The sequence below is a fragment of the Euprymna scolopes genome, chromosome 21 (genome assembly GCF_053919585.1).
Source record: "Euprymna scolopes isolate OS-2025 chromosome 21, ASM5391958v1, whole genome shotgun sequence".
NCBI lineage: Eukaryota > Metazoa > Mollusca > Cephalopoda > Sepiida > Sepiolidae > Euprymna > Euprymna scolopes.
In genome coordinates, this window is record NC_136502.1 from 36,414,289 (window position 1) to 36,441,610 (window position 27,322).

Sequence of the window (27,322 nt, forward strand, 5' to 3'; positions counted from 1 at the left end):
TAGTTGAGAGAGTCTTTCCCAATTCCTTGGTTGAAGGTTGTCATTGGTCATGGAGAGATACGCAGGGTCTTCACCAAATGCCAAGCCATGTTTAAAGGACCAGGGCCCTTGCACACCGTAGAAAGAAACTACAAGTATATATAAGATGTTTATTTAGAATTACACTTTTACAAAAATACCGAAAAAAAAACTACTTGATTAATTTACATGATATTTGGAATGTGACATCTTCGTTCTGCGATGAGTACATACATCATAAAGATTTTTCTATATATATCTTTTAAATTAAGTGTAATTCAAAATAAGCACCAAAAAATATATGCGTCTTATATGTCAAAAATATTTTACGAGTCAAACTTACCAATAAAAATCGATTTTGTTAGATTATTTTGTTGCTTTTAATGATATTTTTGTATTTCGCGCCCATTTCAAGAAATATATCATAAAAATCAATTTGAGAATCATTATATATATATATATATATATATATATATATATATATATATATATATGCATAAATCATCATTTAATGATTAGATCACTTCGAATGACGTAAAAAACATTTAAAAATAAAATGTTTAATTTCAACGTTATTTCACGCAGTTAATGGTACCTATTTACTATGCCTCCCCACGGGACAGAGTTAGACACCAGGGTCGTTTTTTAACGTGGAGAAAAGGTACAAAAATAAAAATTGTCTCAGTCGTGAAGGATTTCTTAAAAGGCCAAGTTTGGTAGCCGAATGGATACGGTCTTTGCTAATCAAGTCAAAGATGGCTTGTATTGCCAAGTTCGAATCTATCGACTGGTGTAAATCGTGATACCCTGCACTGAAGATTCCCGAAAGGATGAAACACTAGTGTCTGCAGGTATTTAATTATTATAGTAAATAATTTTAACACTTCTTGATCACTTCTTTTGTATTTACATGACTTACAGGTTATATCTATATATCTATAAACGTGAGCATGTCTGTGTGTCTGTGTAGATTTCTCTACACAATAACTTTATCAATTTTAAGTCTACAGACTCGATATTTGATATACAGGGTACTGAGATTTGGGAAAATCTATGTGATTGGTTTTCAGCCAGAAATTTGGCTGTTAAGGGGTCAAAGTTCAACGATTTGACTTTTGAGAACTCTATCAAACTCCTCCGACAATTTTGGGTCTAAACACTTGAAATTTTGGATATAGGTTCCTTGGACATGGATTTAACTTAATAACTTGATTTGAACCCAAAACAATAAATTTTAAGGGGTCATAATAGGGGTCAAAGTTTAAAAAATTGACCTTTTTTTTTTTTTGCTCAGAATACACCAAACACCCGGGCAACGCCAGGCACCCATGCTAGTATATCTATAAAAGTGAACGTGTCTGTATGTCTGTGTGTCTGTCTGTCTGTCTGTGTACATTTCCCTATGCAATAGCTCTGTCAATTTATAGTCTACAGACTCAAAATTTGATATACAGGGTACTGAAATTTGGGAAAATCGATGTGATCGGGTTTCGGCCAGAAATTTGGCTGTTAAGGGGTCAAAGTTCAACGATTTGATATTTGAGAACTATATCATTCTCACGTGATTTCAGAGTTTCTTTTTCCAATGAACTGAGCATCCTCAGCATGGTAAGAGTGGGACTTAGTAGCAATGGGTTTGCAATTTGGGGTCAAGTTTCTGAATAATTTGACAAGAGCACAATTGATTTGGTAACAGCGCAGATTTTTAGACTATTCTGCGACCTGCCAAAAGAAATAGTAATACTCCGGTGCATTTTTAGAAAGGATATTCCGAGTATGATATCGGTGCATGAATTAGGGAGTATCGTGAAATCAATGTCTTTATACTCGAAACCGTTGAATGTAATATTCTCAGTGCAATACTCAGGTAGTTTGAGGGAAAGAGCGGATGATGTCATAGAAATGAGTTCCGTTTCCAAGTAGACAGGTTCAAGGTTTTAACAAGACTAGCACTTATAAAATTATCGGAGCTGCCTGTGTGGTTTACCTTTTAATTTTACCATTTTAGTAATGAGCTACTATAACAAACGAAATAGAAGGTGAAGGTGTCGGTCTTGTAGAACGGCAAACTTTGGCAAATTGACCAAGTTTGCCACAATTTCGACATATTTCATCACAAGCAGGACAATGGCGACGATCATCCTTATGGTGACGTTTCCCGCCACAATTGTAGCTACTGCCGTGAGTAAGAAGGGCAGTAAACAGTACAGAATCAAACTCCATATGAGAATCTACAGAGTCAAAGAGTACGATTTTAGTCATAGTCAGTGACAGCATTGGTAGAATCATTTTAAGTTGGAGTATCAGCAGCAGCAGATCCAGTTTGAAAGACGTGTGACTCCGCACGAAAATGAGCTTGTCCTAATGCCCTAGCATATTGAGTAGCCTCCTTGACATCCAACGTATCATTTTCAAGAAGTCTTGCACGTATTACGGAAGACCGTAAACCACGTATCAAGGCATCATGAATAGATTCATCCTTGTAGCAGCAGTAACATTTTAAAGCAACAGTCAGCGGCAAGACGATTCAAAGCCTGGAGGCACTAATCTAAGAACTCATTGTTACATTGTAGATGTGTTGAAAGTAGATGTCCTGCATGGATGACGTTGGGAGACTTGTTGTAAACCGATTTTATTAGTTCGATGGCATGTTCAAATTCAGAACAACCCTTAATAACGTCAGCAACCGTAGCAGCAATGTTTAAATAAAGGACTTCAAGTTTGTCTAGATTGAAATGCTCAATGGTAGACAAATAGTAAATAAAGTTTTAATACCATAGTTTGCTAGCCTCAAGGTCTGCAGAAGATATGTCGAATCTGTCCAGTCGAATAATTTTATCCATGAGATAAAATTAGGTTGAAAAAAAAAAAAAAAAAAAAAAATTCATTTGAATAAATTGTAATGCAATGAAGACGCAAGCAGAAATATCTTTCCCCCAAATCTTTATTCAACTGAATTTTACGACAAAAAATGTGGCAAGCGGTTAGGAATGCATGTTAATAAAATAAAAAAAGAAAGTATTCAAATAAAATAAAGGAAAAGCAAACAACAAGATCACGTGAGAGGAGATATGCAAATAAAGAGAAAGTCACTTTAATAAGAAAGTTATTATAAGTAAATTATAACAATGAGGTTCACAGGTTGGATTGGTTTCCAATCGGGATCGGGTTGTTTACTTCAAACTAGTAATGGGATAATTCAAAATTTTTTCCAAATTCTGATACAATTACCGATTCTTTTCTAAATTCCCTGATTCTAATACAATTACTGATTCTGTCCCAAGTTCCTAATCCTACACATATTTTTGCAAACGTAACAAATAAATTAGGTACGGGACAGGGCAGATATTAAACAAGTAGATCTAAATATTTTTTTCTCAAATGTTTTCCTTGTAATTTAATGACAACTAGCATTTCAGCCCGGCGTTGCCCGGGTGTTTGGATGTGTATGTTGAGCAAAAAAAAAAAAAAAGTGGTAGTAAGAAGGCAGGCTCGAATCCGAACCACAAAGGAGGAAAAGAACGGGGTAAAACCTAACGTTTATGCTGTTACGAACACCGCCAAACCGGAAGGACATTTTTTAAAATTAAGGCTAGACAATCTAAAGGACAGGATAATTTTCAAAAATATTGTGGAAAAAATTGACCCCCGCCCCTGTAGAAAAGTGCCTAGTTGAAGGGGAAGATATTAATGATTTTAGCCAATTTTTCGATATTTGTCGTATGAAAGATCGAACTTTAAAACGATACTGATCTTGGTAAAATCCGTCACCTCTATTGAAAGTTTAAGGCAGACATGCAAACATACATACATACATACATACATTTATATATTGGTAACTAAAAATTTTTGACCCAAACTGATGAAAAAGCTTGCCCTATCTCTGAATACCCTTTATGTAAAATTTCAAATATTTAGACCAGAAATTGTCTGAGTAATTTGGAAGAGACCGCAGAAGTCAATTTTTTTAAAACTTTGACCCCTATTATGACCCCTTAAAATTTATTGTTTTGGGCTCAAATCAAGTTATTAAGTTAGATCCATGTCCAAGGAACCTATATCTAAAATTTCAAGTGCGTAGACCCAAAATTGTCGGAGGAGTTCGGTAGAGTTCTCAAAGGTCAAATCGTTGAACTTTGACCCCTTAATCGCCAAATTTTTGGCCAAAAACCGACCACATCGATTTTCCCAAATCTCAGTACCCTGTCTATAAAATTTTGAGTCTGTAGACTAAAAATTGACAGAGTTATTGCGTAGGGAAATGTACACAGACACACACACACACGTTCACTTTTATAGATATATAGATTGTGATGCAACTAAATATTTGTTTTTCTTTGAAAACAAAGCTAATTTGCATTAGTTTCTCATTAGATGATAAAATGCTATTTGAATTTCTTCATAAACAATTGAAAATAGTCAACGATTAGTATACGAAATTGGATGTTTGTAAATAATAATGTTACTATTTAGAAAGCCAATCTTACAATAAGGAGGGTGGGGAGTGCTTTGTTAACTATTCTGTGCCTTTTCTTTACCAAGGATGTTCATATTTTTCTTCTAATTATAAAGATTTGATCAGTTATTTCTATTTATTTTACTACAAAAAGAAAAAAACAAGATGCAGATGAGGATAATAATCAAAAGAAGAAGAAAAAGAACGAATGCTAGACCAAATAGAAGTTACCAAGAAGAATGAATAAACCACCTCATGTATATGGATATTCTGAAACTATTTGTGAGAAACAAAGAGGAACTAGAAAAGCTGGTGAACACAACCAGAATTTTCTGCCAAGACATCCAAATGAAATGGAAAAGAGAGAGAGGGAGGAAAACTGGAGGCAACAGATGATATGGAACTACACAACGAAGGGGAGATGAAGAAACTAAGGCAACATAATACCTACAAATATTTGGAAGTCCTGGAAGCAGACAGAATCAAATTAACAGAAATGGAAATTTGAAAAGAATGTCAAAAAAAGAAAACTTTTAGAAACTAAATTATACAGCAAGAACCTAATAAAAGGAATAAACACCTGAGCAGGACCTCTAGTAAGATACTCTGGACCTTTCATAAACTGAACCAAATAAGAAGTGAGCTACCTCAACTAGACTAATGTCCATGCACAATACACTACACCTGAACAATTATGCAGCTGCTGAGGACAACCTGGATTTTTCTCTTTTCTAAATATCTGATTATGTTAAGTATTTGTCCAGGAATACTACAGGATTTAATTTTCATGAGAAGCCTTCTACGTCAAACCTTATCAAAGGTTACAACTCTAGCTTTCCCTGCCTTATTCGGTGCATATATAGATAAATAGAGAAACTAAATTGAATCCCTATTGTAACATGGCTGTTATTTTTTAACTGTATCATTACATTTCGAACCTCTCAGACCCACACGTTGTCTGGTACCGTCGCAAATGTATGAGCAAATAAAAAAAGGAAAGAAATAAAAAATCCGACTCTGCATTTTTTTCTAAGTTCAAATGAAATGCATTTATTTGTGGTTCTTCCAAAACAACGCATTTCATTATCTTTCGAAATTCTTTTTGTACACACGTGTTTTACAATGCTGTGCCATATAACGTGTGCTCTGTTTCTCTGATCGACCACGTGTTGCCCTTTTTTCTTTTCTTTTTCTCCCCTTTTTCTTCTCATAATGTAGCGTGTGCACACTTGCTTGATTTGCATACATGCTTTAACAGGTGCTGCTACTGCTCCTAATATTTTTGCTAGCCAGCTATCTTACAGCTGCTGCTGATTTTCTCATACATACCCATATGTGCTATGTTACCAAGAGAGCACATCGTTTTGCTACACAATTAATAACTGCACAAAACATAAGAAATAACTATATCAAAGTTAAGATCAACAAACCCCAAGAAAACAGCAAATGCAGACTCAGTGGACAAAAAGACGAAATGGTAAAGCACATAATAAGTGAATATTCAGAAGGAATATAAGAACAGACACAACCAGATGGGAAAGGGAGTAAACTGAGAACTATGCAAACAACTGCATTTTGAATATCCGGACAAATAGCTTAAACACAAACTGGTGGCAATACTGAAAAAAAATTAAAATCACAAAATATTGTCGGACAAGGAGGTACAAACAGTTAAACTTATCCACGCATGGAAACAGGATGTCATAATAATTAACAAGAAGGAAAAATCCTGTCAAATTGTAGATTTTGCAGTTCCAGCAGACGACAGGGTAAATAGCAAGGAGACAGAAAAGCGAGGCAAATACATGGAACTGGCGAGAGAACTGAAAGGAATGTGTATCCTCCCAAGTCTTATCTCCCTTCTTTAAGGTAGAGTTAGCTTATTGTTAACTGCCTGAGGAGCCTTAATCAGGAAATTCCAACTGAGCTACCCAGACTATTTTATGAGGCCAGAATGCTCCCTCTTTCATTCTTTTGGTGATGGGGCAATGGGAGGGGATGAGGAAGGAGTTAGCGAACTTTTAGATATGCAGTGTTTATGTTCTTGATTCCATGTAATGCGTCTTCATGTTTTGTCTCTGTCTGGCTCGTTCATGTAGCTCATGTGTCTTAGTCTCCACATTCAAGGGTTTTCCTTAATATTTCAGCTGTTTTCATTATTATTATGTTCACTGGCTTGATTCTCCCTACCTTCCGGCCTTGTGTCATATCTTTATGCAGCAAGAAGGGAGTAAATAACCAGGTGGCACTACAGCTGATACCACGTTTGTTATACATGTGAACTGAACTGCCGAAATGAAAATTCGCCCGAAAATAAGAAATCATTATTTTTATAAACACGTCGAGAAGTGGCTAAGGGCATATAAACTCATGTTCGTAATTTTCTAGTTCCTATTTACTTGCCTCCCCACGAGGGCAGAGTTAGACACAAGGTCGGTGTGGGGAAAATCCAGCTCCCCCAAAAAAGGGGCACTCTGAATAGGAACAAAAATAAAAATTGTCTCAGCCATGAAGAATTTCTCCTACAATGTACGAGGACAGAAAAGCTGAAGTATAGTATCAGAACAGATACTACACTTTGTTCCTAGCCAAAAGACCAAAACATAATTTTCTAGTTAAAGGATAGCGAAATATTTTTTTAATTCTCAAAAAAAAATAAAATAAAATAAATAAATAAAATAAAGGTATTTTACCGTATTTTCAGTTAAAAATTAAAAAATAAAAATGCTTTCCCTTTCCCTGTCTTTTAATTAAAATTCTGGATTTGATTTTTGTTTTAATCTTTTTTATTTATTTATTTATTTTAAATTAACAATTAATTTGTGAAATTGTCAATTTCTTAACCGTGATATGATTTATGGACCCCCCCCCCTTGATTGTTAATGTTAAATTAAATTACTTTTTAATTTTAAAACAATTTTTTAATTTGATTCTTTAAAAAAAATTCTTAAACATTTTTAAAAATCAAATATTTTATTACTCAATAAAACAAAGAAAGATGACAACAATATTTAAAAAAAAATATGATTGCAGAAACACGGGACATAACTCAGATTGTTTATTTTAGAAAGTATACTTTAGGTTATTTTTAATTTTTGCTTATTGTTCGTTATTTAATGAAATTATTATTTTTATTAAAAAAATATTTTTGATATAAATTTACAAAACAGAACTGGAAATTATCCAAATGTTTATTAATTTAATTAAAGTAGTTTTTGTTGTTTGTTGGTACTTTATGCACTTATTATACCGCGCTGAAACAATAACGTTATTACTTAGAAAGCCATTCTTAACATAGGGAGGGGAGGGTGTTTTGTAACTATTTTGTTCTTTCACCTAACAATTTAATAATAAAAAAAAAACTCCCTTGTTTCACGATTTATCTCCCTTGTTTGATCTGTCGCCTTTCTTTGTACATGCATCAATTAAAATACCCTGATTTTAATATGGAGAAATTTATTTTATTAATTTTACTAAATACGTTTGTTAAATCACACCTTGCAATCTCCAGAGATTCGATTAATTTTTACGATAATTCGAGAAACAAAAAAAAGAAGGGTTAAATTTTAGACATTTTTCAGTGCATTTAGTGGGGAAAATTTGACCAATATAAAATTTCGTTTTGTCACAAAAAAAAAAAAAAATGTCGAAATTGACAAAAGTTTTTCGATATTAAATTCTATGGGATATTTAAATTTAAATTTATTTTCGTATGTTTAGAATATATCAGCAAAAATTAAATGTATATGTGTGCTTATATATAAAAAAGTAAATTTATCATATAAAAAAAAACGAAATTTAACTTTTTTAAAAAAATTTTCCTGCATAATTTTATTTATTTATTTATTTATTTTTATATAGCGGGTGTTTCTCAATAAATTGAATGCATAATTATACCGTACCTTATTTGTTTGTTTTATTTAGTCGATCCAGGCTTAGCAGATGGGTGTATTAAATCAAGTGTGATAACACCTGGTTCAGATTTGTTTTGATATTTTTCGCAGTCTGCCAATATACACATGTCACTTTTTTGTGTGCCCAGATATCAAAGCTCGAAAGCGATTTTCAATTGAGAGTTTACACAACGTAAACAACACGAAGGGAGATAACCAAATTCTTCAAAACTATACAAATATTTAAAATAATAAACAAAGAAAATCCTTTTTACTAATTAATATCAATTGATCTAATCAAGCTCAAGTCTTCATTTTCTATTTATGCGATCGTTTTATAAATAGCACAATATCAAATAATGTATAAAATTAAATTGATACAATAACAATGGAGCCGACATTTTTACAGAGGTGACAAACAGGACTTGGCACCGGTTCTATCTCCAGGCTTGTATCCAGGCCAAAAAAAATTATTCCTTAAATCCTTGGCAACAACTAAAAATCAATGGCTGAGCGAGATATATATATATATATATATATATATATATATATATATATATATATATATATATATATATATATATATATATATATATATATATATATATATATATATATATTTGCAAAAAAGATATATATATATTATTTTTTTTTTTTTTTTGCAAATTAATTATTATCGCTTTATTTCAAGGCATAAATGAAATACTTTACATTTTTTTTAATAATGTACTTTAATGGCGTATCTATTGCAAGTTGCCATTAAACTTAATTGTAAAATTAAACAAATAACATTCTTTTTTTTTTTTTTCTTATATATATAAAAATCTGCTGGAAAATTATTCTAATTTTAAGAATTATTTAAATTAGCTTATATATATATATATATATATATATATATATATATATATATATATATATATATATATATATATATATATATATATATATCCCACTTGCAGTTAAAGTGTTATTCTTCCCATTTACAGTTAAAGTGTCATTTTTGGATGATGATAATAATAATAATAAATGATAATTAAAAATATATATATATATATATATTGAAATTAATTTTAATTAAATTAATAAATGTATATATTGAAATGATTGCTATTATTTTCAGATGGAATAATTACTGAATACAGTAGGAGAAGTAATAATTTAATTATAATAAATGGATTTACGTCATATTTTTTAGTGGAAAAAAAATGAGTTATCGTTCTTGAAAAACTACCATCTAATTAATTATTGAGAATTATTCTGAAAATTTTAATCTGGGCGTGTGCGAAAGAGAAAGCGCGCGTGCGTGCGTGCGTGCGTGTGTGTGTGTGTGTGTGTGTGTGTGTGAGATAGAGAGAGAGTGGGGGCGCGTGTGAAAGAGAAAGGAAGGAGCGTGTCGGACGAAAGAGAGCACGCGCGTAAATGTTATGGTTGTCATTCCATTCTGTAAGAGAAAAAAGAAACACAAAAAATGTAAATCCTTTTCCTCCGTAATCATTTATATTACACTTGATTTATTCAATCAAATCTCATAAATATCTCAACAATTATCTCATAAATAATTGAATAGTTATGTGAAAACGATTACAAAATACCAAAATAAAACGGACATTTTGGTTTGTTTCATGGGACTATTTTATGGCATATCAACCCTTTTAGAGTTATTTGTTTTTTTTTTATGGAAATTGCTCCAGACTCGGTGTGAAGCTACTTAATGTAAGGGAGCTAACAACAACGAAATATGATTATCAAAAAAGACAGTAAGAGATGCCTATTGATCACGGTTATATGTGACAGGAAAACAGCCAGCAGGAACAAAGTTGCAGTTCATGGAAAGATGCTACTGGAATAAGAAACTGTATTATAAGATATCACGACAGCGAATTGATTGGAGTCAAACAAGCTGGAACAAAAGAAGCAGGAAATAGATTAAACCATTTTGAAGAACACATGCTATAATAATATTTATAGAAAAGGCTGAGACTAGCAACATCACGTCTGTGTGTGAGAGAGAGAGAGAGAAAGAGAGAGAGAGAGAGAGCTTGAAGAGAAGAAGGTGGGGCCAATCAAATTGCAGATACATTTCTGCACCTTATCAAAAACCCTCTAATAGGACAGAGATTCAGCAGCCCAAATATGGCAACAATACTACATACATTGAAGAAATTTATTATCCACTTCTTCCCGTGGAAGGTAATTCTTCTTAATCAATTAGACGTTACTACTAAACTCTGAAACATCAAGGAAGAAAACAAACAAAAAAAAGAAAAATATGAGAAATAGAATTTATTAAATATAATGGCAAAAAGAAAAGTTCGTGACCTCTATGGGCTGCCAAAAATGTCCATCTGGCTTACAAGTATTCTTGTAGTAGTAACCGAAAGGGGAGAGAGTGAAGAGAAAGAGAAGGAAAGAGAGATAGAGAAGGTGGAAGAAAGAAAGAAAGAAGGGAGGGTGCACTTACTGGAAGCTTCTGGGCGCCCTTTTCCGAATGGAACATTTAGAAAGTTTGTTTTGTTTGGGTTTTTTACTTTCAGAGTTTGTGTTATTTAAAAGTTTTTTTTATCAGTCCTTTTCCTGGAAACTCGTTTCCGTAGTCCTTTTTGCAAGGAATAAAATTCCATGGAGGCAGAATATTTTAGAGTTTTCAAGTTTCTTAGAAACTTTCCAGCGCAAATTTTCTTCTTAAACTTCAATTATCCTTTTCTCGATAATTGAATTCAGTTTTCAAGTGTCTTAGAAAACTTTGAGGCGAATTTTTTTCTCTTGGTTCTTTTCAACAATTTTAACGTCTTGTTAGGACAGAGTTGTACTTCGCCTAAGTTATTTTCCAGGCTTGGTTCTTTTCAACAATTTTAATGTCTTGTTAGGACAGAGTTGTACATCGCCTTAGTAAATTTTCAGGCGTCCCTTTTTATCCGCGACCTTAAAGGAATGCATTCGATACTTGTTGTCTCGACGACGCCCTTTTCACAACTGCTGAATTAATTAAAAAATGTCACACACGTGCTTCAATTAAGCACGAAAACGTCTCATCCAATCAACGGGCATAAGGGAGTCAGGTGACATAAAAAAAAAGGGGGAAGCTAGGGAAGGGGGGCAGGAAGAGAGTTAAGAAGGAAGGAAGGAAGAACAGAAACAGCAGAAAGAAGGAAAGAAAAAAGGAAAGAAAGATGGTGGAAGATAATTTCCACAACATGGGCTGAAAGTTGGTTTGTCAAGATAAAGATCAGGTATGAGAAAGTGATGAGAATGATAAAAAGAACTGATTTCACAAGACGCAAAACGAGCAATGGATCTAATATATGAACTCCAAGAAAGATTTGATAAAGAAGATCAGAAAGTTTGATTTCTTCTCAAGACCAGAGCCATCCATCAAAATCTCAGATAAAAAAAGGTACATGCCTATGATTAAAACAAAACTAACCATTGGAAACAGTTCATTGCATGCAATTAAGTGGACAATTGTGAAAAAAAAATTTTTTTATTCTAGCTGTTCCATAAACCTATTAAAAATAATTTCAAGAGAACGTTTTTCTTCTTCCGTTAAAAACCATGAGTTAAATCTTGCGTTAGTCCTTAATTACCACTCTGCAGCAGTATATAGCTTACTTGCAGTTCTGTTTTTATTTTGTTCATAATAAAATACAGCTGCAAACGTTGTTTAAAAAGCTTAAAAGTTTCTGCAAGATTTGGAGTGTCCAAATCCATTACAGGTTATGATATTGTTATGAGATATCATAGTTATTATTGAACAGAAGATTCAAAATGGCAGTCATAGATATTGCATGTATGAAAATAGTTCCATGATATCACGACAGTGTGAGAAATTGATGAGAGCAATAAAAAGAACTGATTTCATGAGAAGCAGAACGAGCAATGGGTCTAATGTATGAACTCCAAGAAAGATTTGATAAAGAAAGACCAAAAAGTTTGATTTCTCCTTAAGACCGGAGCCATCCATCCAAACGGTTAAGTGGACAATTATGAAGTATTAAAGTATTGAAAATGATAGGACTTCATGGATAAAATTCAAAATTCAAAATCAGTTCCCATTTTGATAGAAAGAAATAATGATAAATTCTTTTATGGAGAAGTTGATTAAGAAGAAAGTTAGGGAGAATAAAGTAACTTGGTAAAGTTAGTTGTGTTTGGCTGCATTTGACTGAAATAAAATATCGAACAAGAAAAAAAGAGCCATCGGGTTTGTATTACTGTACACATAGATTCGAAAAAGTTGTCAAAGAACAAATATATAACAAATAAATGTTATCAAAGGCAAAATAAGTTACTTTTCTACCAAACTGGATATATTTTTTGTGTTTTTATTCAATGTAACATGTTTATTCAGCTCGAAAACCATACAGTGTTTACCGATGTATTGGAAAATTCAAGATGGCGTCTGACTCTCTCTTTAACACGGTAAGTTTGAGAAAAGGTGCTATAAATAAAAAACTGGATAAAATACTGTTAAAAACTCGCTCAATATATGTTACCGTGACATAGGTCGACATATATTCGATGGGTTTTTAATAGTATTTTGTTTAGTTTTTTATTTATAACACCTTTTCCCAAACTTACCGAGTTAAAGAGGGAGTGAGGCGCCATCTTGAATTTTCCAATACATCAGTAAACACTGTATGTTTTTCGAGCTGAATAAACATGTTACATTGAATAAAAACACAAAAAATATATCCAGTTAGGTAGAAAAGTAACTTATCTTGCCTTTGGTAACATTTATTTGTTATATATTTGTTTTTTGACAACTTTTTCGAATCTATGTGTACAGTAATACAAACTCGGGCCATCATATTTCATAAATGCAACCACATTTCCATTACTAAATAAGTGTGGATTTTTATTCAAGGGAAAACTGGAACATGACGAAAATTGTTTGATAGGCTTTTGTTGATAAACAAAAGGTGTATCATGAAGTTCCATTCTAGCTGGTCGCTTATAGCGACACCGCAAGTACAGGATAATGTACTATCAAGAGGCAATCAAAATGGGAACTGATTTTGAATTTGGAATCTTATTTTTGGTATCACTATGTATATGCATAGTGTTTTGCGTTTTTTTAATGGTGGAATTATGATTCATTATTTAATTAATTGGAATTCTTTTTGAGATGAGTAATTTGTATTATTTATCCATTTATTTATTTATTGCGGACTATTATTTTCATCGTCTAGTTGTTGTTTCACATTTCGGCCAGTTACTCATCTGGCCTTCGTCAGGTGGTTAACCACGACAAGATAGGAACGCCAAATCTCTTAACTGCATCCTCAGCAATTACTGCCTTCCATAGTTGTTGTCATCTCACCACGTTTTGACCAACTAATCCTCTGGCCGGCTTTGGGCAGGATTGAAACCGCTATCTTCAGACAATGCTCACCTGGAACTGTAGAGATTCAACGTCTCTATCCACTACGCTGACAAAGGTCAGAGGAATAGTTGGCCGAAACGTGGTGAGACAACAATTATTCTGCAATGAATGAATAAAGATTATGATTTGCTGTTTAGGGAAAAAGTCAGAATGAAGAACCTAACTTGTTAGAGTTGGTTGTATCTGGCCGCATCTGAATGAAATACCTAAAGCGAACAGAGTATAGGCCATTATTGAAATGGTTTTTTCATTGTGGTTTATGTTGGTCGTCCTGTGCAGTTCTAGGAAGTCCTTATTTCCCATCTTTTTTTTTTTTTTTTTAATTTTTTAATTTTCACCCCAAACAAGGCACTTTAGTGTAGGGGGCTACTATCAGGGGCAACAACTACTGGGGTACTATGCTGGGATTTGGGCAGCAAGATGTCGGTTCACGTTACACTTGAACTTCTGCATGTCAGTACAGTTGGGGAAGCAGTGGCCTGGAATGGAATTCCAGAGTTTAGCGGTTCTGGGGAAGAAACTACTGGAGTAGAAAGATCTTTTACATCTAGGGATCTCTACTGTGTGGGGGTGGGATTTAGCTGCCTGTCGGGTTTGTCGATGGTGTCTACGTCATGGGGGCACAAGTGTCTGCAGTTCGCCAGAGCATTCACCATTAAAATACTTGTAGAACAAGCAGAGGGATGCAACATTACGTCGATGGGACAGAGGATGAAGCTTAGATGCCAGTTCAGGGCCTATCAGATCTGCGACTCTCTTTTGAACCTTGTCTAGGAGCGAGAGACTATTAGCAGATGCACCAGCCCAAATGTGACAGCAATACTCCATACATGGGCGAATCTTTTGAGGGAAGTAAGTTTATTGATTGCTGTATGAGGCGCCCCTACCAAGGAATGCTGATGTGGCTACCCAGGTAAGTTTTAATAGGTTGTTAGAATGCTAGTTTGATTCTTCTCCCACCTTCTGACCTTGTGTCACACTTTACTGCAGTGAGAATGAAGTAAATAGCATCTTCTGTAAATAAGACCACATCTCCTCAACTAAGCAGTTATCAACTTTTATTCAAGAGAGAACAATAAAAAGTGTTTAGTAGGCAGGCTTTTGTCGATAAACAAATGCCAAATCCTGGAGTTCCATTCTAGCAGGCCTGTTTATAGTGAAAAAGCAAGAACAGGATAACATCCTATCAAAAGTTTATCAATTGAATTGTTTCTTTTGGAACCAAGATATCTTTATGCATATTAATCTTGCTTCTGTATATCATAATTAGAACAACAGAATATTCTTATCATTGTTTTAACTCTCAAGTATATATCTGTTGATATCTTAGATGTTTTATATAGAGTGATGTGCTTCTCGGTTGATTAACTGTTTGTGTCGGATATATACTCGCAAGTCCAAGCAATTCTAAGAATTTTCTATTGTCCTAGCCCTAATCATAACACCTCTGCAATTAACAGTTGAGTGGGTTTGGAGATGGCTTGTTAGACCGATTTGAGTTCTGAAGTATCTGTGGGACGATTCTGTAGCAGAAGCGCTGACTGCTTTATCTTTTCTAATAGTCTTTTCCTCTTGCATTCTTCAATGCTTGCAGATTCAGCTATTTTAACCCCTTTGTCGCTTACAGTACACCAGGAACATCTATCTTGAGTTAGTTTTTCCGAGTTAGAATACAAACCAAGTTGTTTGAGGGGGACTTTCAGACTGTTGAATTGTTTCCACTGTCCTCCTGCAGGTTTTTTTTTCCTTTGATAAATCAGCATAAAGCAGATGTTTTGGGAGTCTTGAGTCTGATATGCGGCATATATGACCTGCCTAACAAACCCGTCACTTGCAATGTCCATTGACGGGAAGTATACAGAGCTGCGATTCTTACCATCCTCATGTATGCTTGCGAAATTTCGATCGTATATGTCAGACCTGCCAAGAAAATGAACCATTTCTACATGACCTGCCTCCATAGAGTGATGAAAATAAAGTAGCCAGACAAGATAGCGGACAATGAGGTTTTAGCCTAGTCAAACCTTCCGTCAGTATACGGTGCATATAATTAAACAAAATAGGCCCCTCATGTGACTGCTATGGTGTCACAAGTAAAGTTAGGAAAAGTTTTACACTTCAAAAAGTCCGACAAAGTTCAGTCAAAAGAATAGCTTTTCGTGTAAGGAGAAATTAAGTACACATCTCGGCTACTTCGTCGTGCATTAAAAGGAATAGAACAAACACATCCATTTCAACTGGCACCATGTGCGACTACACACTACCATACCAACTGTAACAGAGCCACTACAGCAGTAGCCGCATGACACATATGCAAATGATGCGCGATGCAGCATCACAGCAAAGGAAGAGAAGGAAAAGAAAAGCAGAGAGATAAAAGGACACACACGTGGGCAGCAAGCGACAGAAAAGCTCATGTGTGGCGACCGCGAGACATTATGTGGTGCGAGGACCAAAAAAAGCTTGTGCCAGCGTAAGATGGACATGTGGCCCCGTGGTGGCGTGAGAGACTTTTAAGCACATATCGAGTAGGCAGGGTTTGTAAACTATGTAGCGAACTAAGAGACTCTTAAGACAAGATGCAATGCATTGTTAGAAAGTACCATGAAGGGGTGTGATTTTGTTGCTAAGCGAGTTTGTCAGGGATATGTACGTCGAGGGGAACAAGTGTAACGAGTTCATCAGCGCACATTCCATTAAAATACTTATAAAACAGGCATAGAGATGTAACATTGTGGCGATGCGGCAGGAGTTGGAGCTTAGTAGTGAGACCTATTAGACTGAAGACTATTTTTGGGACCCTATCCAAGAGGGAGAGACGAGTGGTAGATACACCAGCCCAGATGTCACAACAATACTCTATCCATGGGCGAATGGTGGCCTTGCAGAGGTACAGGATATTCTCAGGTATGAGTAGTATTCTAGCATGATAAAGGGAACCCACCTTCTTTGCAGCAGCCTTAGCAATATCCTCAATGTATTTGTTTCAGTTCACATTGCTCGTGAATGCTGAGTCAAGGAGTTTGAAGGAAGAATTCTCAGGTAAGGTGCTATGGATATCGGTGGTTGGAGAGGCGGTTTAAGTTCAGCACTGATTGGTGTAAGCATTCAACTTCCTTTCTAGTTTGTCCAATCAGAGACTATTTCTCGGATGAGCTAGATACACAGCTGAAGTTGATAAAAGGGAGCATCAGCTAATTTTTTTCTATTTCCGGCCAGGAAACCACAAGGAAGCTGACTGATCTACTCTGTTTCTTTCAAGCCCCTAAACTTTTCTCTATTAAGATACAACCGAACCATCCCAATCTGTCTAACTTTGAGGTTCAACAAGAAGCTCCAAGGATTCAATAGTCATACACATGTGGCCTACATAATGCAACACACACATGCCCATATATATATATATATGCATATTTTGCAACGAGAAAGTAAGTGTAAAAAATTAAAAATACTTGAAGCACTATAAAAACCCAGCACCCATCTATAAATAGCATGAATTTTGAAAGTAGCAATAATGTGCTGAAATGTTTAGCATAACCAGTATACGACTGGTTTTACTAACATTGCCTTTTATCATCCTAATTTTTAATCGAGTTTTTTTATCACTCGTAAATGTATATTTTAATCGACTTTTCATTGACTCTTTTTATCATTCGTAACTATATATTTCACTTCTATTTTTAATATTTTATCTCCACCTGATGATGATTCAAGAAAGAATCGAAAGCGTTCGTGTGAACCATGGAACATTTGTAAATACCTTCCATCTTGAAGTTAAAAAAATCTGACGAAAGATCGAAAAAATGAAAAAAAGAATCATTAAGCAAGGTATCTCTGTTGTTTTTAATAATGTTTGCCTGAATGAAGGAATGCTGCCTAAATACACTAATATATATATACACTTGACTATCATGTCGACTCTATAATCTTTGGTTTTCAAACTCATAGACGTATTCATTTATTAACATAAAAATAACTCCAAAAGGGTTGATATGCCGTAAAATAGTCCCATGAAACAAACGAACCAGTTATTAATTAACTGCACCAAAAATCCGTCTGGGAACCAACATGTTGTAGTCTCAGTCACAAAGGAGACCAAAAATCGAAAAGAACTTCAACTCGTTTTTTCTTTTTAACGATGACATTTCCTCATTGTTATGGCCATGACGTCACCCATGTGACCATCTCCTCTTACATGATCTCAAACGTGTTCCCCATCTCTAATGTGATTGTCATTCTTAAAGTCTTAATTTTTCCATACCAGTGACGTCATTTCATAGGCATTTGTGTCCGTGCTATGTTACCTCCTTCTCTTTCATTCACTTTTAATTGTATGTTAACTGTTATATACTGGTGGTATTAAGATGACGTATATTCTGTATTGTTGTTGTTGTTCGTCTTAGTGAGATATCTAGACAGGGTACACACTTCTATAGGAGCACCAGCCTGTAATTTAACTATAAGATTTTTTAATATCTCGATAGATAGAGAGATAGTTTGTTTGAGATTTATACATATATGTTTGTTATAAATCGTCTAGTGATTGGAATGACCACTGTTCATTTATTAATGAATAACGAGACACTTTGTTATAAACAAACTTGGTTTATTTAACAAACATTTATATATACACAATATGGTGGTGGAGAGAGGTGTAGGTTGTAAACGTGACAGGCAGTTCTTCATCGTCTGTCCCTCATTCCCCGTCTCCACGTGTCTCTGCTTTGTTTTTGTTTAGCATCTTACTTTTATGGACTTTCGACCTGGTAACCCATAAACCAATTGACGTCATTGATCAATTGTTGATGGCTACACTCTTTTAAATATACATTTTTTCTCTCGTTGGAACTACACAACCACCACTTTAAATATATATATTATATAATATATATATATATATATTATATAATATATATATTATATAATATACAGTGATGATCATATTTATTGGCACGGTAAAATAAAAGTTAAATTTTGTCTAATAAATTCTAAAAAAGGGATTAAATTAAAGAAAATAACAAAGTATATTATGTATTTTTAACTGGCCTTTCCGATGCAGCAATCGGATTTTAGAAAAAATAAATAACAAAGGAACAACAAACATAATTGCAAAAAAACCCTTGTTCAAAATTATTGGCACGATTTATTTAATAATCAATTGTATCGCCTTTGGCCTTGATTACCTTCCTCAGTCGCTTTTCATAGTTTACAACCAAGTTGTTGCACTCTTCAGTAGTAATTTTAGCCCACTCTTCCTGACAATAATCCTCCAATTGAATAAGATTCTTAGGCTTCCTTTGCATTACCCTCAATTTTAATGTTCTCCATAAATTTTCAATTGGATTAAGGTCTGGGCTTTGTGATGGCCACTTCAAAACATTAATATGATTGTCCTCAAGCCATTTCTTAATCAGTTTAGCCGAATGCTTTGGGTCATTATCTTGCATGAACCACCAACGACGACCAAGTGAGAGCTCTTTAGCAGAGTCTTTCAGGTTTTCATCCAATATTTTAACATAATCTTCCTTTTTTATGCTACCTGTGACCTTAACAAGTCGCCCTGGTCCAGAGGCAGCAAAGGATCCCCAAAACATCAAACTGCCTCCACCGTGCTTCACTGTGGGTATGGTGTTCTTAGGCAGGAAAGCTTCGCCAGATTTTCTGTAAATATAAGACACTTTATTATGGCCAAATAACTCTATTTTCATTTCGTCAGTCCATAGAACACGTTTCCAGAATGCAACATCTTTATCAATATGACGTTTTGCAAAGGCTAGCCTTGCTTTCAGGTGCATAGGCTTCAATAAGGGAGTCTTTCTCGGACGACATGCTTTTAAACCAGCTCTCTTCAAAACTCTACCAACTGTATGTCGAGATACATTCACTCCAGAGGTGCTCTGTTCATCAACAATCTCCCCAACAGAGATTCTTGGGTTTTGTTTTACTTGTCGAACAATTTTCCGTTCATCTCTTGGGGAAAGAATCCTTTTTCTCCCTCTACCCTCTAAACTCATAACGTGGCCTTGCGATTTGAACTTGTTTATTATGGCTCTAACAGTGGATTTGGGAAGGTTTAGCTTCTTTGAAATCTTATCATAGCCCTCCCCATTGGTATGGCATGCTACAACAAGCTTCCTGACGTCTTCGCTGTATTCCTTAGTTTTAACCATGGCGATTGAAAATTATAATTTAGTCACTTATAATAGTTTAAATAAATCGCTATCTAAAAATTATCTGAAAAAAATTATTCACTGAATTAGCGTTAAACAAGCATAATATGGCTATAAAAAAGTTCAGAAAGCACGTAAACCGGAAATTGATTGATATTATACTGATACTAAAAGAAAAACAAAGCCGTGCCAATAATTTTGAACAAGGGTTTTTTGCAATTATGTTTGTTGTTCCTTTGTTATTTATTTTTTCTAAAATCCGATTGCTGCATCGGAAAGGCCAGTTAAAAATACATAATATACTTTGTTATTTTCTTTAATTTAATCCCTTTTTTAGAATTTATTAGACAAAATTTAACTTTTATTTTACCGTGCCAATAAATATGATCATCACTGTATATATAATATATATATATGTATATATTATATGATATATATATTATATAGTATATATATTATATAATATATATATATTATATAATATATATTATATAATATATATTATATAATATATATTATATAATATATATTATATAATATATATTATATAATATATATTATATAATATATATATTATATAATATATATAATATATAAAATATATAATATATATAATATATATATTATATAATATATATTCTATACTATACAATATATATATATATTATATATATATTATATAATATATATGTATTATATAATGTATATATATTATATAATATATATATTATATAATATATATATTATATAATATATATATTATATAATATATATTCCATAATATATATTACAAAATATATATGTCTTATATAATATATATGTTATATAATATATATATGTTAAAAAATATATATATGTTATATATATATATATATTATATAATATATAATTTATCTAACAAAAGTCAATTATAAATTACTAAAAAGGGTCTCAGTATTTAGTATAGCCTCCATTATCATGAATTACTTAAAAAATTCTCTTCGGTATGCTTGCGACTAAGTTTTTTATCAGTTGTGAAGGAATTTTATCCCATGTACTAAAAACTGAATCAGAAAGTTCCTTTATTGAATCATACTTGGTTCCATCCTTGAACACTTCTTTTGCCATCCATCCCCAAAGATTTTCAATGGGATTGAGGTCCGTTTTATCAGTCAGAATCTATCATTTTACATTTATCATTGGCTAATTTTCGAACTTGAGGTAGCATTCTTATGCTATTTACATCAAGTGGCTTCATGCTTTGTCTAGAGCTATTTCCATTAAAAATAAATCCTTGTCTGAAAAATTATGAAACATAAAAACAGTTATGAAATAATTTTGTCCATTTCAAATATTTTTTTTATGAACTTTGTTTATTGAGTTCTTTTGAGTGCTTATAAAGAACGGTAAAAACGTGGAGAAACATTGTCAAGCAGATGGAACAAAAAAAAAATCCTGTAATCAGTTCAGAATTTCATCAGAATTGGTAAAGTCTTCATATAAAAATGACATTTAGTTCAACAATATAGAACGTCAATGGCGTCCAATATCTGAGGGTCAAAGTAAAGTTTGTCATGTATAAAAATGAACAAAGTACAAAGACTCAAATAGATCCTAAAAACAATACATATTGGCTCAAATAAATCTAAGAAAAAAAAAAAACTATATCGATACAAGTATAAAGGACAAAGAAAATTTAAACTAGAAATATTATAAAGTTAAAGCCTGATTCAACACAGGTTGATTCATAATTAAAATTAGTTTATTAGAAATAAAAATAAAAACTTTTTAAATTTGTGTATCTTGAACAAAAGGTTCAAATGAATCTAATTAAGTACAGAGGCTCAAATAATTTTAAAAAGAACTGAGGCTCAAATTAATCTATAAAATATGTAAAATGACTCAAATTAAGGCATCAAACTAAAATAGAGGCTTAACTAAATCTTTAAAAGAAAGTATAATAGCTTAAATAAAACTAATGAAGAAGGTTTAAAATAATATATGAAAGTAAAACAGAGGCTCTAATAAATCTACAACAAAAAGGACAATGGCTCAAGTAAATATAAACCAAATACAAATGGTTGACAAATTCAAATATGAAAACAGGGTGCAAGTCCAGAATTCAACCTAATTATAAAAAAAAGAAATACAGAAAACTCTCAATGATGGATGTATCCATCACGGACCAAAAATGTCATATTTCAAAAACCACGTAAACTGACCAACTAGTCCTTTTTTTAATTAAAAATCAAATCAGTTCAAATAAGGGAAGCAAGAGTTAGAAGGCTATTGAATCAAATTTTATCAGGAAACAAGAACAGGGTGTCCTGATCTGCCATATTTAATAGACAACTCAATTAAAACAACCAATATTTTAAAATCAGTATTGCAATAGCTACAATATACTATAAATAGTAAAATAATGATTTTCTATTTAAAAAAAAACTACTTGATCAATTTACATAATTTTTGGAATATGACATTTTCATTCCGTGACAGGTACGTATATCATAAAGATTTTTCTGTATTTTTATTTTTATTAAGTTATATTCTGAATAAGAACAAAAAAAAAATACAAATCAGAAGTACAAAGGAGTCAAACTTGAATCTATAAAAATTATAAATTTGAAGCCTCTGTTTTAGCACGAATTAAAAATTACAAGAATTAGTCTATTAAAAATTAAAAATCAACTTTTTATTTATTTTATTTTCAGAGTTTAAATTCAACTTAGTGTAAATAGGGGGGGAAAAAAAAACAAACAAAAAATGAAATCTCTCAAATTGGATTTTTAGAAAGTATCTGAAAGATCTTTTTCATCTCAGACAAATCACATGACCCTTTTAGCTTATGTTGTTTGGATTGAAAGTTCTCCTTAATTTGTCACATGACTCCAGCCTGCTGACCTGCCTGTGATCGATTGGATGTCTGTTTGACAGGGCGAGAACTGCAAGACAGCGGAGACTGTGAATTTGCCCAGCCAGGACTCCAGCGCGGTCCCACAGCAAAACCACGAGACCAGGCATAGTTGTTCTCCCAAGAAGGTACCTCCACCTGGTGGGCACAGGCTGAACTCACCCATGACGGGGACAGACCAATGGGTTGCAGCCGGAGGGAATGGGAAGAGGGTGGCGGAGCAGGAAGAGGGGGAAGAGGAGGTGAAGAAGCAGAAGTGGGAGGAGGAGCAGGAGGAGGAAGTGATGATGTAGGTTGATTATTATTATTACTATTATTATTATGATGCTGATTATTATTATGGTTGCTGATGTTGTCCAAGTGACTTAGGTGGCTGGTAGATGACGAGGGTGATGAAGATGCTGAATGATGTGAAATTGGTGGATTGACATTTGACATCGAACTTGGCATCGACACCAAAGATGAAGAAACAGCAGCAGGTGCCATGGTTACTGACGATAAGGTTGTAGAAGCCAATCGACTCATGGTAGAACTATTTCTAGGCAAAGATGATGCTGAAGACGAAGGCTGGGATTGCTTCAAAGAGTTGGTCGGCTGAGAACGTGACGAGTGTTGATGCCTGCTATCGGACACGCCAACCGCAGGTGATAACAATGATGATGATGACGACAATGATGTTGCTGTGGTTGTTGTTATTGTGCCGGTTACCGATGCGACAGTTGTAGCTGAGGGTGCAACTGCTGCTGCGGCGGCAGCAATTGCAGCAGCTCTTATCTCCTCGCGACTGTGCGATCGTTGGTGTTTCTGTTGGTTAACTTTCTGGGCGAAACCTTTGTTGCAGACGGAGCAGTGGAACGGCTTGTCGGTCGAGTGTGTAAACATGTGCTTCTTCAAATTGGCCCTCTGTGTAAAACTGCGGTCGCACGTTTCGCATTTGTATGGTTTTTGCCCGGAGTGGATTAACATATGAATACTCAGATTAGCCTTTTGTGTGAATGTTTTCTTGCAAATCTCGCAAGAGTGAAACTGATTCGCAGCTTTACGACTGCTAGGTTTCACAGCGTGCAGTCGAGCTGGTGGCGGTACCTGTACTTGCGCTTTCGGAGACGTCAACATCTTGCAGCATAAATTGCAATTGCACGTCCTCATACAACAGCATGCGCTTTCGCATTTTCTATAATCTGGGCAAGGGCTTAACGGTTTTGGGCAATCTTTACATTCATTCGATGGCGACACCGAATGCGTCTTTTCGTGATCCTGCAACTGGGATTTCTGATCGAAGCTCCTGGAGCAGAAGCAGCAGGTGTATGTCTTCAGTTCGTTATTCGCGCACTCGTGGTTGGCCAGGTGAACTCGCTGGCTAAACTCCTTGTCACAGCTATCGCAGTGGTATGGTTTCAAGCCAGAGTGGGTGCGTTCGTGTATAGTAAGATGAGCCCGCTGTACAAAAGCTTTACCGCAGTGACACACAAATGGTTTGAGCCCTGTATGGATCCGTTCATGGCAGGTGAGATGTGCCTTCTGGCTGAAAGATTTCTGGCAAACATAGCAAGTGTAGGGCTTGATCCCTGAATGGATCCGTTCATGATTCTGAAGATGCGCCCGTTGGCTGAACGATTTGGCACATACTCCGCAGTGAAATGGACGCTCACCAGTATGGATACGTTCATGGCTCAAAAGGTGTGCTCGTTGGCTGAAAACTTTGTTGCAGAAAGTGCAGGCGAGATTTTTAAAGCTCTCCGTTGAGTGTTCACGCTCATGGCTGACTAGGTTAGCTCTCCTTGAGAAGGTTTTCCGGCAGATCTCACAACGAAACGGCTTAGCGCCTTCTCCAGCAGGGATGCTGACATCGTTGTTGCCCTGGCTACAGACATCATGAGAACTATGATGTTGATGGGAATTATCATTCTGATGATGCTGGTCGTCATGTTGGTGGTGGCTTGATGTAATCGTCCTATCGTCTTTGATTGCACTGTTAGTAGGAGTGGATGTTGTAGTAGGAGGAGGTGGAGGAGGAGAAGAAGAAGAGGAGGAGTTTGTTTTCCAGTTTTCAATTGTAGGAGTATGATGATTGCTTGAGTCATAGACGGCAATCTGTTTTCCCACCGAGTATATAGACTGGTACATCTTGTTGAGTTTTTTTTAAAAAAAGCTTTTATAAAAAACTTTTATATTTTATTTGTTAATGATAAAAGTTAAAATACTATAATGAGCATTTTACTATTAAATATATATATATATATATATATATTTATTCCAGATTTAAAAAAACACTCAATTTCAATGACTGGCCTTGAATAAAACCAAAGGTCTCTTGTTGCCTGACAATGTCTTTTAAGACTGAAACAGTAAATTTATCGTAGTGACTTATGGTAATTTTGTTACCAAAATTGAATAAAATAATATATAGATGTATATTACAATAGAGTATACAAGGTAGCTTCTACGAACGGATATATTTTTTAAAGATGTCTAGGTTTACGGCTCCTAAAGTAACCTGTAGATTTTTTTTAAACTTTTATAAATGGATATCAGAGATTTGCAAAATCCAAAACAGCTAAGTGCGCTATGTTTTAATCGAAACTACTCTGAAAAAACAATATTGCTAGATGTTTGCCATGAAAAGAATTCTGAAAAAAAAAAATAAATAAATAAATAAATAAATAAAAGCCTAAAAAAACGATAGTAATAAAGCTTTTTGTAATTTACCAAAAAAAATATTCCATTCTATAATAAAGACCAATGTCTATTTATCTGTGTGTGTGTGTGTGTGTGTGTATATATTAATAAATATGTATACGTCCCATTACATGAAATTTAATGAATAAAAAAAATGTAGCAAACAAAACCATTTCAAATGTTTCAGGAGAAAAGGGGAAATCAAATCCAACAAACCCCCTGCAACCTCTAACGGATTCGGAAACAAATAAATTTTTCACTCTATTTTTATAATGAAACTTTTTTTATATATCGATTGATACATTTTTTTTTTCTTTCTATATATACTTTCTTTTGTGTTTTAATTTTTCAGTTTGAGGATTTACTTTCCTCTTTATTTTAATTTCACCAATTGAGCTGCCATTTTATAGAAAGACGAATACCTGTATGAACACAAGTAAAGCTAATTTTTCCTGTCATTTTTTGACGAAGAATGTACACCTGTTCCAATTTCTTTTATTTACATTTTGTTTTTCTATTTATTATTGGGTGGGGGGGGTAAATTAAAAAATGAATAAATACTGTCATTAAATTGAATTAAAAAACGAATAAATATTGTAATTTAATTGAATTAAAAATGAATGAATACTGAAATTTAAGTGAATTAAAAAATGAATAAATACTGAAATTTTATTGAATTAAAAAATGAATACTGTAATTTAATTGAATTAAAAAATGAAATGCTGCAATTTAATTGAATTAAAAAATGAAATGCTGCAATTTAATTGAATTAAAAAATGAAATGCTGTAGTTTAATTGAATTAAAAAATGAATAAATGCTGTAATTTAATTGAATTAAAACATGAATTAATACTATAATTTAAGCTCAATCAAATTTCAATAGTTTCTAACTGCATATATAGATGCGCACATATTTTGTTTTACATGGCTTGTTGCATACTTTATTATTTTTTGACAATAAATTTGATTTTATTAATTCCTGTAAGATTTTTTTAAACTTTTTAATTTGAAAAATCTTAATTCCTGTAATTTTAATTTTATAAAAATTTCTAATTAAATGGAATTACAAATCTATTTTTTGATTACTGTGTTTCCTAAAGAATCTTTTTCTATATATTTTAATAATACAAAAAAATGTACACATCCAAATATTTCTTGGTTATGGGATTGGGTTATTTAAAAATAACCCAATCAACTTTAATTGTTCTAATTCAGCATTATTTACTTTCTGTCAATCACTCTCACCTTCTCTTATTCCATACAGTGTCTATTACTCTTACCTCTGTAACCCTCTCTTAATTGACAAGACAAAGATTTAAAAAATTCTAGTGAACGTTTTCTGTTGTTGGTAACGGTGGTTTGAATTAAAATTAAATTTCTACAATAATATGCATAAAATAAAATATATTTATATATATTTCAGTACCCAACTGACAAAAAAAAATATTACCAAAAGAAAAAAAAAGAAAATGTTAAACTGATGTATAAGAAAAGAATTTGTGTATATGTGATTTGATACTATCAGATGATTAGCAAAAATGAAAGAAAATGTATATATATTTTTTATATGAAAAGTACAATTTTATCCAGCACCCGTGATTCTGTCAAACAACTTCTGTTTGTCATTGAATGCAGATGTGTTTGTAAAATTCCATCATAGATAAAAAACATGTCAGCAATCTGAAATGATAAAAAAAAAAGAGATCTATTATATTCACAAGAAACAAATTGCAACCAATACATTGAAGACATTGACAAGACTGCTGCAAACAAGATGGGCTCATCTATATGTAACTTTGATAAATACACATGGAATTAGTTTTTTTTTTT

At 33.4% G+C, this 27,322-nt stretch overlaps 1 protein-coding gene across 1 annotated transcript in view; it reads right to left on the reverse strand.

Moving 5' to 3' along the window:
* The window catches only part of LOC145242764 (uncharacterized), a 59,552-nt gene that overhangs the window by 19,480 nt on the left and 12,750 nt on the right, over positions 1 to 27,322 (reverse strand). Inside the window, exon 3 of the mRNA XM_080105903.1 lies at positions 22,785 to 27,172. Coding sequence (XP_079962029.1) covers positions 22,785 to 24,940 — 2,156 coding nt within the window. The 5' untranslated portion in view covers positions 24,941 to 27,172. The remainder of the gene's footprint in view (positions 1 to 22,784; positions 27,173 to 27,322) is intronic.